Source organism: Hippocampus comes, unplaced genomic scaffold (assembly GCF_001891065.2).
Source record: "Hippocampus comes isolate QL1 unplaced genomic scaffold, H_comes_QL1_v1.1 scaffold161, whole genome shotgun sequence".
In the NCBI taxonomy this organism is placed as follows: domain Eukaryota; kingdom Metazoa; phylum Chordata; class Actinopteri; order Syngnathiformes; family Syngnathidae; genus Hippocampus; species Hippocampus comes.
In genome coordinates, this window is record NW_017806067.1 from 328,542 (window position 1) to 343,538 (window position 14,997).

General features: G+C 53.0%; 1 protein-coding gene across 12 annotated transcripts in view; it reads left to right on the forward strand.

The window, feature by feature from the left end:
- The first annotated feature begins 22 nt into the window (after positions 1 to 22).
- The window catches only part of ppfia2 (PTPRF interacting protein alpha 2), a 25,612-nt gene continuing 10,637 nt past the window's right edge, over positions 23 to 14,997 (forward strand). For 4 of the 12 annotated variants that reach the window (XM_019893603.1, XM_019893605.1, XM_019893608.1 and 1 more), the window contains exons 1-13: positions 24 to 346; positions 2,601 to 2,856; positions 12,078 to 12,179; positions 12,282 to 12,446; positions 12,624 to 12,698; positions 12,928 to 13,038; positions 13,109 to 13,330; positions 13,433 to 13,579; positions 13,665 to 13,799; positions 14,206 to 14,289; positions 14,378 to 14,509; positions 14,609 to 14,671; positions 14,746 to 14,837. In XM_019893603.1, the coding sequence (XP_019749162.1) occupies positions 2,608 to 2,856; positions 12,078 to 12,179; positions 12,282 to 12,446; positions 12,624 to 12,698; positions 12,928 to 13,038; positions 13,109 to 13,330; positions 13,433 to 13,579; positions 13,665 to 13,799; positions 14,206 to 14,289; positions 14,378 to 14,509; positions 14,609 to 14,671; positions 14,746 to 14,837 (1,577 nt within the window). In that variant the 5' untranslated portion in view covers positions 24 to 346; positions 2,601 to 2,607. Of the gene's footprint in view, positions 347 to 2,600; positions 2,857 to 7,821; positions 8,170 to 12,077; positions 12,180 to 12,281; positions 12,447 to 12,623; positions 12,699 to 12,927; positions 13,039 to 13,108; positions 13,331 to 13,432; positions 13,580 to 13,664; positions 13,800 to 14,205; positions 14,290 to 14,377; positions 14,510 to 14,608; positions 14,672 to 14,745; positions 14,838 to 14,997 lie in introns of those variants that run through there. The other 8 variants (XM_019893607.1, XM_019893610.1, XM_019893611.1 and 5 more) reach the window with 4 other exon arrangements.

Below are 14,997 nucleotides of genomic sequence, written 5' to 3' on the forward strand. Positions count from 1 at the left end.
GCCCTCCCCCCCGTGGCTCTCAATGGTCTCTTCCATCTCGCCTCCTCTTCCTCCTCTTCCTCTTCTTCCTCGAGATCTTGTCCGTGAAGCGCCGCGGCAAACATGTCGTCGTGGGCACGTCGTTCGTGACCCATGATGATGAAGAAGGTGCCCCGGGGGGGGCCGTCGGCGGCAGTGGAAGCGCGCCGGCCGCGCCTTCGTCACGCCGCGCGGAAGCACCACTGAGGCCAGCTCGCTTTTTGCTTTCCTTTTCCTTTCTCGATGCCTTTTTGATTCGGGAAGGAGGTGCGTGCCCGATCTGCAGACGAGCTGAGCGTCGGGCATCGTGAACGCGCACGGAGAGAAGGTAAGCGCGCTACTGACCTACATCGCCAAGGTGATTGTGTGCATCCTTGTGTGCGTGCTTGACATTGGTGGGAGGGAGGAGGGGGGTTGGTGGTATGATGTAATGCACTTGAGACAATAGCCAAGCGTGCCCCCCCCCCTAACGCAAACACACTCACGCGTACTCTACCGTCGGGCGGTTTGGATGAATGAACACGCCCCCGCATGAAGCACGCGTTCACATGCACACGAGGGTCAATGGCCGCGGGCCGACGGGAGACGTCATGACAAGCAGCACGCAGACATAAAACACGCTCTACTGACAGGCTTTTGTCATACGTGCATTAATCACGCGCCTGCGCGCACACACACACAGACTGAAAGGCCGCATCGATGTCCTTTTTTCATTTTTTTTTTTTTTTTTAGAATGAACACCCGCACGTCAATTACTGTGTGTGCGGGTGTTCACTTTTTGTGAGTGTCCCAATACATTTGTGGGCCTTGCATAGCCGCTGCACGCACGCACACACAAATATTGGGGCCACTTTCAGTCAAAACACACACACACACACACACACACACACACACCAAGTGCTGAATCCTTTTGTGCATGTATGCGTGTGTTTGCTTCCTGTGATGTGTCCTCGTGCTTTTGTGGGAATTACGCTTCCACACTGGCTACACAGAGACTCCGATTGTTTGTCGGTTAAAATTAAAGACGAGGCAGAACTGCGAAGCTTGTTCGCTTTGATTGAAAATCAAGGGGAGGATGTATTTGAGAGGATGAGACTGGAGCGACTTGACAGGTTGTTTGTTGGCAAGCGGCGCATTTTTGAATCATTGCGAGTGCTCGCTACAATCTGCTCCTCTCCATTCATGAATACAGTACACACACACACACACACACACACACAGGCGCACACACACACGCTTGAAAACACGATCAGCGTAGCTGATGTTGTGTCGTGAGAGGAGGCCCCAAAACATTTCCTCCCCAGTGAGGTTTCACGTGGCGCGGCGCGCTCCACCGAGTGCCGCTTCACCTTCTTTTTGTCATCTGACGCAGTCCGTTGAAGCAGTTGACGAGTCGGGCCCGTCCAAAATGGGCCGATTGATTTCAAATGCCCGCCTCTGCCTCGCTCTCTTTCTCTCGCTCTTCCTTTGCCGACCGAGTGACTGGCGGGTGTTTGGCGGCCTTTAATTCGTGTTGGCATTCTGATCTCAACACGCTTCACCGTTGACGTCTTCCGCAGCCTCTTCGGGCAGCGGAGCATCAAAAAGTGGCCGCTTGATTTACAAGGCGCGTCCCACGTTTCGTTTAGGGACAGACTGATTGATTGATTGATCTTTGGGGCCCTTTAATTAGCGTTGGCATTTTGGCCGTTTTGATGAGCACGTGCCAAATGTTCCTCATGCACAACAAACAACCTTCTGAATTCAGAAGGTCGACTGATGTTTCTCTCTTATTAATTTGCGTCAGCATTGAAATCTTGACTCGCTTGGTGTTCGGGCAGCAGACGATGACCGAAATGGAACGATCGATTGATTGATTGATTGATTGAAAATTCCGTCTCTTGTTGAATTGCTCGAGAGAGCGAGGCTGAGCACCCTTGACCTTACCCTTGACCTTACCGATCCGTTTGGAACGCAATCGACATTCGGCGAGCCGGCCCGCTCCGCCGCTGAAACGTTAGCGGCCGAATAGCGAGACGGAGGGACTCTCGCCAGAGCGTCTCGCAATCTTGCCGGAACCCGCCGGGACACGGGCCCGACACCAAAGCCCGGCCAGGACCGGGGATGGCGCGAGGGCGGCGTCTTAAGCGGCTTCCCGGCGTCTGATTGCCAGCTTAGCGCGGCTGCAGCGCCGCCTGCGATGTCTTTGCACTCCCCGTGACCGAGGCTCCGCCGCCGGTGCCAAATGTAGGCCGAATACGCTTCTCACGCTCGCCTCTCGGGTAGGAAATGCTCGCGGTTGCCAGCCCTGTCGGTCGCGCTGTCAGTATTCGACGTGGCAGTCGGGGGAAGATTAGCTTGAGAGGACGCAGCCTAATTTGTTTGATTTAGGGACGGGCGTTCAGAAGAGGTCAGAGTGCAACGCTTCTCTCGGCATTAAATCCATTCATGCTCCTGGGTTGTCCGACCGACTGATATTTCGCCCCTCGCATTTCAAGAGCTCCGTACGTCCTCCTCCTTTGACGTCTTCCGCGGCCCGTTTAGGCAGATGACGGCGACCCCAAAGCGCCCCGCTTGACGTTTTCCGCACCTTTGCTTTTCAGCGGCAAGATGATGTGCGAGGTGATGCCCACCATCAGCGAGGACACGGCGCTGAGCCAGCGCGGCTCGCAGAGCAGCTCGTCCGACCCGGACTCGCACTTTGAGCAGCTGATGGTCAACATGCTGGACGAGCGCGACCGCCTGCTGGACACGCTGAGGGAGACGCAGGAGAGCCTGGCCCTGTCCCAGCAGCACCTGCAGGACATCATCTACGACCGAGACTCGCTGCAGAGGCAGCTCAGCTCCGCCCTGCCGCAGGTAGGAAGACCCCCCCCGCGTCCATTTTGGGAGTCCGAGTAGCTATCGAGCGGTTCCCGCGATGCCACTTTTCGCGAGATTCGGTGCCGCCTTTCGCTCTCGGCGCTCGTATCCTCTTTGCGCCGTTGTCCCGGCTCGACCTCGGAAGCTCGGTGTCATGGCGACACATCTGTGCAAATGTCGCCGCGCAGCCCGGTAGGTTGAAATAAAGACGCTGTGGCCGAGGACGCCAGCGGAGGCTCGCTTGTACGATTTCACGCCGTCGCAGGTCTGCGCGGCAATCGGCTGAGCCTCCGACTGTACTGGAAGGGGGGAGGGGGCGCGCCAAGGGCCTTCAAGGAGCCGGTTTGACTTATCAATGTGAAATGTGCTCAGCGTGTCTGTCATGAGTTTGGCCCACGAAAAAGTCTCAGGAAGCCAAAACTGCTAAAACGGAGGCAGTCTGGATGTTGCTTTGGAGCAACCATTTTATCAGCCTAGAGATTTTTTTCCAATCGCTTGCAAATTTGCGCCGCGCAGGGCAGAGCACGGCGTGAACGCTAACTTTGAACCCCGGCCCAGAAGGCCCAATCTGGAGCCGTGACGAGAGCTCGTCATGTGTGCCGTGAGAAAGCATCCCATTCATTTGTCGCTCTCCCTCCAATGTGCTGGAGCGTGCTCAGAAATGATTTTCTGGAAAACCTGACACGCTAGCCTATCAAAGTGATCACCGGGAAACGATGAGCTGCTCTGGGATCCGTCGCCGGGTCCTCGCTGCTAACCTCGTCGCCTCTCAATGCTCCACTTGAATGCCAGGAATAGAACATGATGTCATTGCCAGCAGCTGACAGGACAAGGACTCTCTCTCTCTCTCTCATTTGCACTCTCCTCCAGGGACTACAACCCCCCCCCCCATCCCAGGAGATAATGGAGTAATCCTCCCCACGATTGACTGTTCTTCACGAGTGACAAATTTGCCTTCTGTTTTTGCCGATTGAACCTACGGCCAGCTTTTTCATTCTCTTGCTACAAGCGGGGGGGAGCTAAGTTTAGCCTGGGTCGTTAGTAGACTTTGCAGAGAGTCCTCTTGTCTGTACACGCCACAATTAAGTGTTTGCCAGCTTGCCGCGAACAGGTTTTGCCGAGCGCCAGCTGGGGGCGGTCGTTAATTGACGTGAGATAAACCGAAGCTAATCGCGGCCGCCCGGCTGCCTTTTTCAAGAGAGTTTTCAGCCCACGTATCGCCGCATCACCTCCCGCGTCTTCAAGAAGAAGAACAGGGTATAATTAGCGGCCCGGCAATTAGAGAGCCATGTCGGCGTCGCATCTCCCGAACGCGTCGATTAGCTCGGTCTCGCGCGACAACAGATGGGAAACGGCCCCGCGCTCATTTGACTGCTGATGAACGCTAACAAACAAATAAACGTTCAAGAGTAACAAGCCGCGGGGAAAGGAGATGCCTCATCAAGCAATTTGGAGGCCGTTACGAGCAATTGGTCAAGGCTGGTTGGGCCAAGGCTAACGTTAGCGTCTGTTCCTTCACGACGGCATTTTGGCCACGCAGCCGAGCGTCTCGGACTTTTTTTACGCAAAAGAGCCGGCGGAGCAGAGAAGCCTCCTTGCAAAACAATCTTGGAGTGACTGTCACGTTTTTCTGGAAAGAAGCCTCGACATTTGGGTGTATCACGATTGGTTTTTTAGCAAACAAGCACGTAAGAAAAATTGATTTTGTGACATGTTTTCTGAAAGAACGGTCGACACGTTGGTCGAGTCACAATTTTGGAATAAAATACACATGGAATCATTTAGCCGACGCGGACAACAAAAGCAGTCAAAATTCAACATTCTCTGCCTTTTTTGGTGGGGTGGGGGCGGGGCATAAATGTTGTAGTCCCGTGGCAACTGGTTCACCGCAGCAGCGAGTCATTCGCACAGCACTTAGAAAAATGTTGCCATTGTTTTCCCCGACAAAGAGGCGTTTGAGGGCCTTGACTCGGCGGCGACACGCGAGCATCACAGGTTTGGCCGCAAAGAGCTAGAAGGGATCGGAAAAAGAGGGAGGTTCTTGTACCTTTGCTTCTGAATGCTTTCCCAATTCAGATACCGCCGCTCATGTCGCTCGTCGATATCCCACCAAGCGTTTCGGCAGAAAGCCACCGAAATCCACTTGTCGCTGAACGGAGCGGCGCGCTGCTCACGACCCGGCAGAAAAGTCTCACATCATCAGCTCTTACTTCGCCGGCCTCTTCCTGTCGAGCTAATGGATCAGCGGGCCTTTGCGCTGCCGTTAATTCCGGGCTAATGGATGTCAACGCCACCTTGGCGCGCTAATCGGCTAGCTGGAAAGATAAGACTATGAAAGCGCAGAGGAAGGTTCTGGCGTGTGCGAGTGAGGCAGCAGCATGACGCACGGCCGCGTGAGTGACAGTTAAAAAAAAAAAAAAAAGTAGGTCACGACCAAACGTTGCCTCTGGTGAGAAGCAACCAAAGATAAAAAACGGTGACTTTTGCAAGGAATGGACGCTCACCCTGTTTACCCTTTAAAATAAATATCTTACTGATGATTTGATTCGGGGAAAAGGCACCAAAAGTGTGAGATTGGTGTCTGTTTTGCAATCTGTAAAATACCAATTACTACTTTCCTCATCGCCGATTTATGGCGCGCCCCACAAAGAGTCAACCCCGCTAATAGGGACCGAGGCCTGCCACAAAGAACTAAGTTTTGCAGAATTGTCAGATGCCAAAAGCTGGGGGCAAAGCACTACTTTTGTCTAAGTGGAACTTTTCAACTCACTTCAACCTAGTTCCTTGACACTAAGATGCCACATCATGGCAGCAAGGCCCTTACGCTCATCTAAATGAAACTCCTCAAAGCATTCGATTGGTCAAAATGACGCTCCTCTGCCCGCTTCAACAAGTTGGTGGCAAAGCATTACTTTTGTGGCGTTTGCAGTTGATTTTGTGACCAGCCCGCGCGGGTTGTCCTCTTTTAGCATTAGCCACGCGTTGCACCCATGACAACTGGAGGCACGAAACAAAGATGACTTTTATCAGCCGTCGCTTGTCACGCAAGCTGGATCGACACGATTAGCATGAGCTCGAGGCCAAAACAGTCTTTTGATAACAAACGGCAGCCAGACGAAGACCATAGGCTGGCGTGCATGAGCATGACCGCCGTTTCAAAACACACTTGGAGGCTGGCGTCAGCTTATTTTGATGGAAAACAAATCCTGCCATCTTTCAAATGTTCAATGTTGAATCTAAGAATAGCAACACCCGTGATCCACCAGATATTTTTAACTTTAAATCTGTTTTCTTTTTAAACACACTTTGACAGATGAGACAAGAATAAAGCTCCTTCATCTCATTCATCTTTTCGTTTGTTTTTTCCTTTTCCAAAAAAACGTTTTATGTTTAGAAGAGCTGAAAGCATCCGCGTGTGTTCGTCATCCTGTTGGATGCTGCTATCCAGTGACCAGACGAGGTATTACACGCAGACCAATCGTATCGTTTCTGTTGGACGAACAAATGTCTTGGGAAAAAAAAAATCCACATCTCTGTACGTACTTGCATTTTTTTTCTATATGAGATTAATTTAGAAGACTGTTTATGAAGAATAACTAATTCACAGATGTGTAAATTCGCCCAATGCCATTAGCACGAGCAGAGCCCCACCCCGTTACGGATGCTGTTTTTTTTTGCGTCCAGAACAGTCCGGAGAGTTCTTTTCCTCGGAGAACACGACGTCCACCATTTCCCCAAAACATTCTGACACTTTGCATCGTGGTGCAAAATTTAATTTCTTCCACCAAGCGAAATTTTTCAATTGGATTATTTTTGACGTCGTCAAGTAGCGGAAGTATTTTGTTCAATACCAATATTGTCCCGAAGAGGGCGCCATCGGACTTTGAAAGTTCGCCCCAAGCTGCCCAATGATTCAAATTGACCTTTAGCTCGGAGTTCGGGTCTCCCAAACTGCCTTTTAGTGAGCACTGCAGGAATAACCAAAACTCAACTCAGCTTGATTCATAGAGCACAGTGAAACACTGCGCAAAGGAACATTGTTCCCCTTACCTGTTCCCTCATGTCCCCCCGAAAGTCTTCGTGACAAAAATCCACATCCTATTTTTGCTGTGATGTAACTTAGACTTTGCGCAGGCTCCCTAACCACATTTTGGTGATTTATGTCCAAGTTCTCTGCGTTTTCATCTCCAAATCTTGTTATACTTGCTGGCACAAAGCCCTCCTGTTATGTGTGTGTGTGTGTGTGTGTGTGTGTGTGTGTGTGTGTGTCTTCTTAATGTGAGCGCTCTCCTTCGTGAGGGGGCGTTAATGAGGAACTTATGAGATCGCCTCCTCTTCCTTTTTCTCTTCCTCCTGCCAGTCGTCAATCGCAAGACTGATGAGGCCCAAGTTGCAAATAAAGTAGAGAGCAGCGGTGGGAGGAAACTTTTTTTTTTTGGGGTGTGTTGCACTTGCTGCAAATGAAGAAATGAGCCAGAAACTCCTCCAAGATAAATGGCGTCAATAAGACCGGGGGGGGGGGGGGGGGGCTCTCCCCTGATTGCCTCTTTTTTTCTTTAAGCAATTCTTTATTTTTTTGAAGAATATATATAAGGCATATGTATTTAATGTCGATATTAGTATTTCTTCTTTGATTGTCTGGACCGACTGTCAACGTGCTCAGAGCAAAATCTGTGTCTTTGGCGCCACCTGTTGCTGTGGCGTGCACACGACAGCCTTTCTTTCGTTGCCCTTCTCGAAAATCACCGACGTCACGTGCGTGTCGGTTGGAAAGTCTTTGTCCGACACTTTTTATGATTCATCGCAGTCGTGCATATGTTGTTGATTTCATTATTTTTTTTCTACTGCGTCTGTTGTGGTTCCTCTCGCAGCTGATTGGTTCGCGAAGAGGAAGAAGGGTGTGGGGAGGGGGGTGCGAGCAGAGAGGGGGAGGCGGGTGGTGGCTGCCGGTTGCTGGGTCGTGCTTAACGCGCGCGCAGACCCGCCGCCGTTGCAGTCCGAGCCGCGGTGCGTCTCTGCGCCACCATGCAGCCCGATGGGCGCGATTCCTCTCCGGCCTCTCGGATGCTGCGCGGCTCGCTCGGGCGCGCCGCCGCCTAGCGCGCGCTCGTGCGTGCTGATTGTGGAGATTTTATTTTTCTTTTTTTTGGGTGGGGTGAGGGGGATCCTTTTGTTTGCTCGGCGGCGGTCATGCCCTGATATTGGGATGTTGTTGTAGTCGCGAGGATTATGATTTTCTCCGAGGTGAGCGCGGGGACCAACTGCCCCAAGGCGCACCCGCCCAACGGCACCAGGTTCTACACTTTCCAGGCAAGTCACGTGACTTCTGGGCTCCGAATCGCCTGACGAAATGAGACGCGAAGGAGAATCGGGGACACTTGCGCGTGTTCATCACGCGGCTATCTCGAAGAGCTGCCGGAAACGATCACGCCGACTGATTCGTGCGGCGCAATGAGTGCGTTCTTGGAGCTTCCGGGAGGCTTCGGCACTCCGAAACTTGGTTGCGTTGATCGCCACCTGCGTGCATCAATGACATATTGATTGTCGGCTTCTATTTTTTTTTCTTTTCGGTGACACGTTATTTTCGTTTGATATTTTTCATTTTATTCAACGATTTCCATTTTTGCAGCATTTTCTGTTTGTGTTACTTTAATTGCATTTTTTTGGTTTGAGGCCATCTTTTATCTCTGTGTTTATTCACGCATTTGAAATGCAAATGTTGGTGTTGATTTGCATTTATTTGAATCACATTTATTTTGGTTTTATCGTCGCGATTAGGGAAAAAAAATCATTTATTGATTGGCCAAATGCCTATTTTAGTTGGCATTCCTCCCCATCTCAATTTCATAACCCCCTCCCCCCCAACAAGTTGCTCCATTCTCATCCAGGTGCGTCTCAGGTGTCTTGGGGTTAAAAAGGGGGCGCTCGTGCGGCACGGAAAGTCATCGTCGTCGTCAAAGGAATCCGCTCATCATGGAATATTTGCCGATTTCCCACACGGGGCACCAAAGTTGGGCGTAAACCCGAATCCGAGGAGGCTGTGGAGACGCAGCTGCACAATCCCACGCCGCTGACGCTTCTGTCACGGCAGCTTGTTTGCACACAGCAAATGCCGCCCGCCGGGGGGGTGGGGGGGGGGAGACACTGATGGAGACCAATGTCTTCCGCCACAGCGCAGCACCTCCATCTTGTCGTTGAATTCTACAAACAATCGCTTTTGAGTCGAGTACCGATAGTGGACTACGTTAGCATTAAGCTAATGGATGTTCTTGAGACGAAACTCTGCGTTTTGCTAAAAATTGACAATCTGTCAATCGAGAGGCCGTCTCAATACCTGTACATGCCCGACTTATGACGCTTTGATTTGGTGTGTGTGTTTTCATCCTTTTGCTCCCGCACGCGTTTCCATTTATTTCTCGGCGCCGCCTTGAACGGACCCGAGATGCTTCGGGGGCAGCGCTTCAAAAACATCCCTCGACCTTGAACTCCAAATGCCCGTGTCTGACAGCCGTCAATCAAGCGTGCACGCGTCAGACTGACATTTGCGCTGCGGGCCGTTAAGCGCCGCCATTCGCGCCGCCTGACGCGTCACAGATTGGAACCAAAGGTGCCTGCGCGCAAATGAGGGCAGACGTGATCGATGCGTGCAGAGCCGCCGATTGAAGCCTTTGACCTTTTTGTTTGCTTGCGTGACGATGACGCGCGTGTGATTGCGGATGCGGCGTTGCTCTCTTGACTGTGCATACCGAACGAAGGAGGCCTTTGGCCTATTTTCCATCTTTTTTTTTTTTTTAATCAGTGTTTAAAATCCACGCGGGGCAGATGGGCAATGCAGTTTGACCCACTTTGGATTCCATCGCGATTAAAAGGATGAGCGAGCTTTCCACTGCAAGAACCGCTGCCCCCCCCCCTTCACCCTCCCTCCGTTGTGCCATAAATGTCGTCCTCGCGATGCTAAATATTTAGCATTGTAGCGGATGTATGAATCCCTGCAGTGGCTCGGACATTCCTTCGATATTTCCGCTAGCGTTATCTTAGCCGAACTGTACAAACTCGGAACCCTTCCAAGATCAGCACGATGATATTCCAATTTGCTAAAAAAAAAAAAAAAACGGGGAAAAAAAACCAAAACAAACAACATCAGCCCATCCGACTTGAAGAGGGCGACATGATCACGAAAGAACATGCGGGAGGCTCTCGGCGGCCACACTGCCGAAGCAGGAAATCGGCCTTGCTCTTCCGTGGCTCTTTTATTTGGTGGCCCGTGACACAAAAGCGTTGCGGGGTGATGAAGAAAATGGATTTTTTTTCCCCCCACTCTTGTTTGATTGATGAGGTGTTGTTGGATAGATTGATTGGGATCAATCTCTCATTAGGTGTGAAGAGAGATTTTGTGCATCTCACCTGCACGTGGACTTCATTTTGGAACATGGCAACGTGCACTGCACGAAAGCCAAGATCACAATATGATTTTATCGGCCCCGAACTACACGTCACCCCATGGATGGTGGGGGGTGGAGGCGGGGCAGCCGGCAGCCCTTCAAGCCTCTGTTGCCGTGGCGACAAAGACGAGCGCTCCTAGACGATCCGCCTGGGCCGCGCCCGTGGATGTCTGCCAGGACGAGAGGGAGCGGCTAAGCCGGCGAAATGGCAAGATGGAATTGGAAGAAGACTTCCGAGGGGAAATTCTCTCGGCTTCGGTTGTGGCCTCACTGAAATCCGCTCTTTGCCATGAAACCCAATGAGCTTAGCGTTTGCTAACATAGCATCAAAAGCTTCCACCGCTCGTGGGAATCGTTCAGATCTTTTCGTGCTCGATTTCCAGGGAGGCCCGCCCGGAATAACTTGGGACGGGCGAGTATCGATACCACTTATCGGTATCGAGCAGATAGACTCCTAATTTGAAGTTTTCGGTACTCCCGACGGTGACCGATACCGCATCCTTGGCCGTCATCTCATTTTGGTCTCCCGTGGGCCCGGAAAATTTGCGAAGCCCTCCGAACGTTCCTGACCAACTTCCAACTCAAGTCGGACAGAGAGAGGTTCCGTGCTTCGCCATGGTAACGGAGCTCCGGTTGCCACGGCGATCAGCGGCGGAATGCGAACGAGGAGATACGCTTTTTGTTCTCCCCGAGGCGTCGTCGTGAAGAGACGTCAAATCATCCGTGCCAGTTGGCCAAAGCGCTCCGGTTTCCTTTCTCAATCAGGGATTGATTTTGTTTCAAATGCATTTTATTTATTTATTATTATTTTTTTTTTTTATGAGGAAGCCAGCAAAAAGTGTCAACGAAAAAGGGGCGGGACCCTCGCACACCCATGTCTTGAATATGCAGGCAAACCTGTGTGGGAAGGCTTTCGTTTTATCTTAAATATGCGTCGCAGCCGCGACTTTGTAAACGGCGCACCCTTCGACGTTCCGATTTGGGGCTTGGCGCACCCCCTCTCCCAGTAGTCCCTTTTTTTTTTTTGGGCCACTTGCCCGTCCAACTGTGGCACTTGAGGGGGAGTTGGCAGCTCTTGACACACGACTGAGCAGCGCTGCGAGCTTTCAGGAGGCTTTCCTGGTGGCGCGCCGCCTCTCCGTATCCGCCCAGAGGGGAAGCTGGCGAACCCCAAGCAGAAGGCGCCACTTTTTTTTTTTTTTTTTTTCCCTTCCCGCTTCAGACCTTTCCCCAAATGCCAGCTATCGCTCGCATGGGGCCGCGTGACGCTAACGTGTGTTGAGCGCTGCCGGGGACCATTGGACTCGCCCACTCGACGGGCGAAGGGGCCGAAGCTGGCAAGTCCGCACGGCAACGTGAGAATTGGGAATGGCGGACTTGTGGTGATTTGACTTTTTGACGTCAGACTTGTGTTGTGGTCTTGGGCTTTTTGGGCGAAGGTCACCAGCTATTTTGGGATTCAAACTCGCGTCAGGGGTCGACAGTGGAGTGAAACGCTTTGCTTTCCGGCCCCCGCAATTGAGGTCGCTTGCGGTCGGGTGGCATCCCGCGCCGAGCAACGCTCTCGCTAACAGGCCCGAAACAAGTTCAGGGGCCGAGCGTCCGTTTCGATTGCATCTCCATAATCGAATCGGCGTAATGTGACGAGCGGGAACCTCCCGGGACCCTTTTATCCGATTAAAGCCGACGTGGTGCGGCTCATCTTCCTCTTCATCCCCCCCGCGGTCGTGTTTTGGCCGTCTGCCTGACATGTGATCTTCTCTGGTTCCCGTTTAGGAGTTTGCGTCCCTCACCAAGGAGCTCAACGCCTGCCGGGAGCAGCTGCTGGAGAAGGAAGAGGAGATCTCGGAGCTGAAGGCCGAGAGGAACAACACCAGGGTGCGCTCCAGCCTTCCCGCGTTTGCAAACGATGGCGGTGGGAAGAAAAAAAAAACAAAAAAAAAAAAACCCAAAACGAACGAGCGGTCCTTCTGTGCGCAGTTGCTGTTGGAGCACCTGGAATGTCTGGTGTCGCGGCACGAGCGCTCGCTGCGCATGACGGTGGTCAAGAGGCAGGCGCAGTCGCCGTCCGGCGTCTCCAGCGAGGTGGAGGTCCTCAAGGCCCTCAAGTCCTTGTTTGAACACCACAAAGCCCTCGACGAGAAGGTGCACCACACAAACATGGCCCGCTCCATCTCAAAAGCGCTCTCGGTCACGCGTGGCTCGGCTCGGGCGAATCCCGGATTGAATGACCTTTTTTTTTTGAAACGGAAATTGGAAAATTAGTGGTTTGTTTGTTTGTTGGAGCAAATGTTTCCCCGACGATTCTTTTTCCCGGTGTAGGTGCGCGAGCGACTGCGCGTGTCGCTGGAGAGGGTGTCCGCCTTGGAGGAGGAGCTTACGGCAGCCAACCAGGAGGTAGGAAAAGTTGTCAACGTTTGCTAGCGCGACAATTTTGACCAACTGGACACGTTTGAGGGAAGACCGGCTGACTCCCAAAGTCAAATTCCATTTAAAAGGGGGGGGGGGAACAACAAAATAGATGAAGGGAAACCTCGGGAATAATCAAAGGAGTCGAACAAGGATCGGCGTCGGTGTCGAGTCGGGCGGCGCTATTTCATCACGCTTGTACGCCCCCTGCCTGCAGATCGTGGCCTTACGCGAGCAGAATGCTCACATCCAGAGGAAGGTGGCGTCGGGCGAAGCCGGCGACGACGTCCCGGAGGGAGGCGAGGCGCAGCCGAAGGTCCGCGGCAAGGTCTGCTGCCGCGGCGGCGCCCCCGTCGTGTCGCGTGGCGCGGCGCGCTCACTTCTGTTGCCGTCCCCAGCGACTCTCCAACGGCTCGCTGGAGTCGGCGCGTGAGGCCGGCCAAGTGGTGGAGCTGCAGGACCTGCTGGAGAAGCAGAACTACGAGCTGGCGCAGATGAAGGAGCGCATGTCCTCGCTGTCGTCGCGCGTCTCCGAAGTGGAGCAGGAGCTGGAGACGGCCCGCAAGGACCTCATCAAGTCCGAGGAGATGAACAACAAGTACCAGCGGGACATCAAAGAGGTGACGAAGGCGCACGGCCTTTGAGGGGCAAATCCGGAACCGACCGATTTGGCCCGAGTTGGCCAGCGCCTCCAGATCTCGTCATTCGCCGTTCGCCTGCAGGCCATGTGCCAGAAGGAGGACATGGAGGAGCGCATCGTCACGCTGGAGAAGCGCTACCTGAGCGCCCAGCGCGAGTCCACGTCGGTGCACGACATCAACGACAAGCTGGAGAACGAGCTGGCCAACAAGGAGGCCTTCCTCAGGCAGGTGGGGGTCTCGCGGCACCCCCGTCGCCGCTTTTTTTCCCCCCAAAGCGCCTTTCCTCTTCCTCTTTTGCTTTGGCTCGGCGCAGATGGAGGAGAAGAACCGGCAGCTGCAAGAAAGGCTGGAGCTGGCCGAGCAGAAGCTCCAGCAGACCATGCGCAAGGCCGAGACCCTGCCCGAGGTGGAGGCCGAGCTGGCCCAGAGGATTGCCGCGCTCACCAAGGTCACGCCCAAAAGCGCCGCCGCGCATTTGCAAAACGTCCTTTCCTTCAAAGAAGAAAGCGTCACGCCCAAAGTCTCCGGCATTTTTCTTGGAATTGAGAGAAATCTGCTCGCTTTTAACTTCCCACCCCCCTCACATGCTCATTTCGAATTTGGTCGGGGAAATTTGAATTTGGAAGAGGGTTTTTTTTTTCCCTGGAAATTTGAAGTACTGATTTCATGGTCCGTTTTTGGTTCAAGTCGCCAAGTCAAGGGCACATTTTTTTGGGAATTTTTCTGCAAATGAATTTCGAGGTGCCTTTCTCCAGAAAAGATTGTTGAAATGTCGAATTTCAAGGTGCAAAATGTTGCCTTTTGATTTTTGTGTGAGCCTCAGATATGTCGCTGAGACGAGATGTGCGTTGTAGGCAGAAGAGCGTCACGGCAACATCGAGGAGCGCATGCGCCACTTGGAATGCCAGCTGGAGGAGAAAAACCAGGAGCTGCTACGGGTGACGACCACGACGAGCTCGGCGGGAGGGGGCGGCGGCGGGCGACTCTCCCGAGCGTTGCTCATCTCCTCGGTCTCCCTTCCCGCAGGCTCGCCAGCGAGAGAAGATGAACGAGGAGCACAACAAGCGGCTCTCGGACACGGTGGACCGCCTCCTCACCGAGTCCAACGAGCGCTTGCAGCTGCACCTGAAGGAACGCATGGCGGCGCTGGAAGAGAAGGTTCCCTCCTGACCGCGTTCTCACTTGCCTCCTCGTTTTCTCCTCACCTTGGTTTTGTTTTTTTTTGTTTTGGGGGCGGGTCGGGGGGGTTGCCTCCAGAATTTACTGATCCAAGACTCGGAGGGCTACAGGAAGCAGTATGAGGAGTCCTTACACGAGAAGGTGATCGTCATCGAGTTCGGCGTATGACCGGAGTTCAAAAATAGACGCTGTCTGACTATTTTTTTTGCTCGCAGACGCATTTGGCCGAGGAAATTGAAAAGCTGCGGTCGGAGCTGGACCAGTTCAGGTTGAGGGCGGGATCCCTCACGGAGCCCACCATGTCACGGTTAGGCTGCTTGTTTTTGTTTGGGGGGGTCTTCCCCCGTCCCCTCCCCCATTTCCATTCGATGTCGCGCCTCAATTCGTTTCGATTGCGCAATGTCGAGCGTCAACTCTTGAGCAGGTCTCACCTGGACACTTCGGGCGAGCTCCGATTCTCCCTGGGG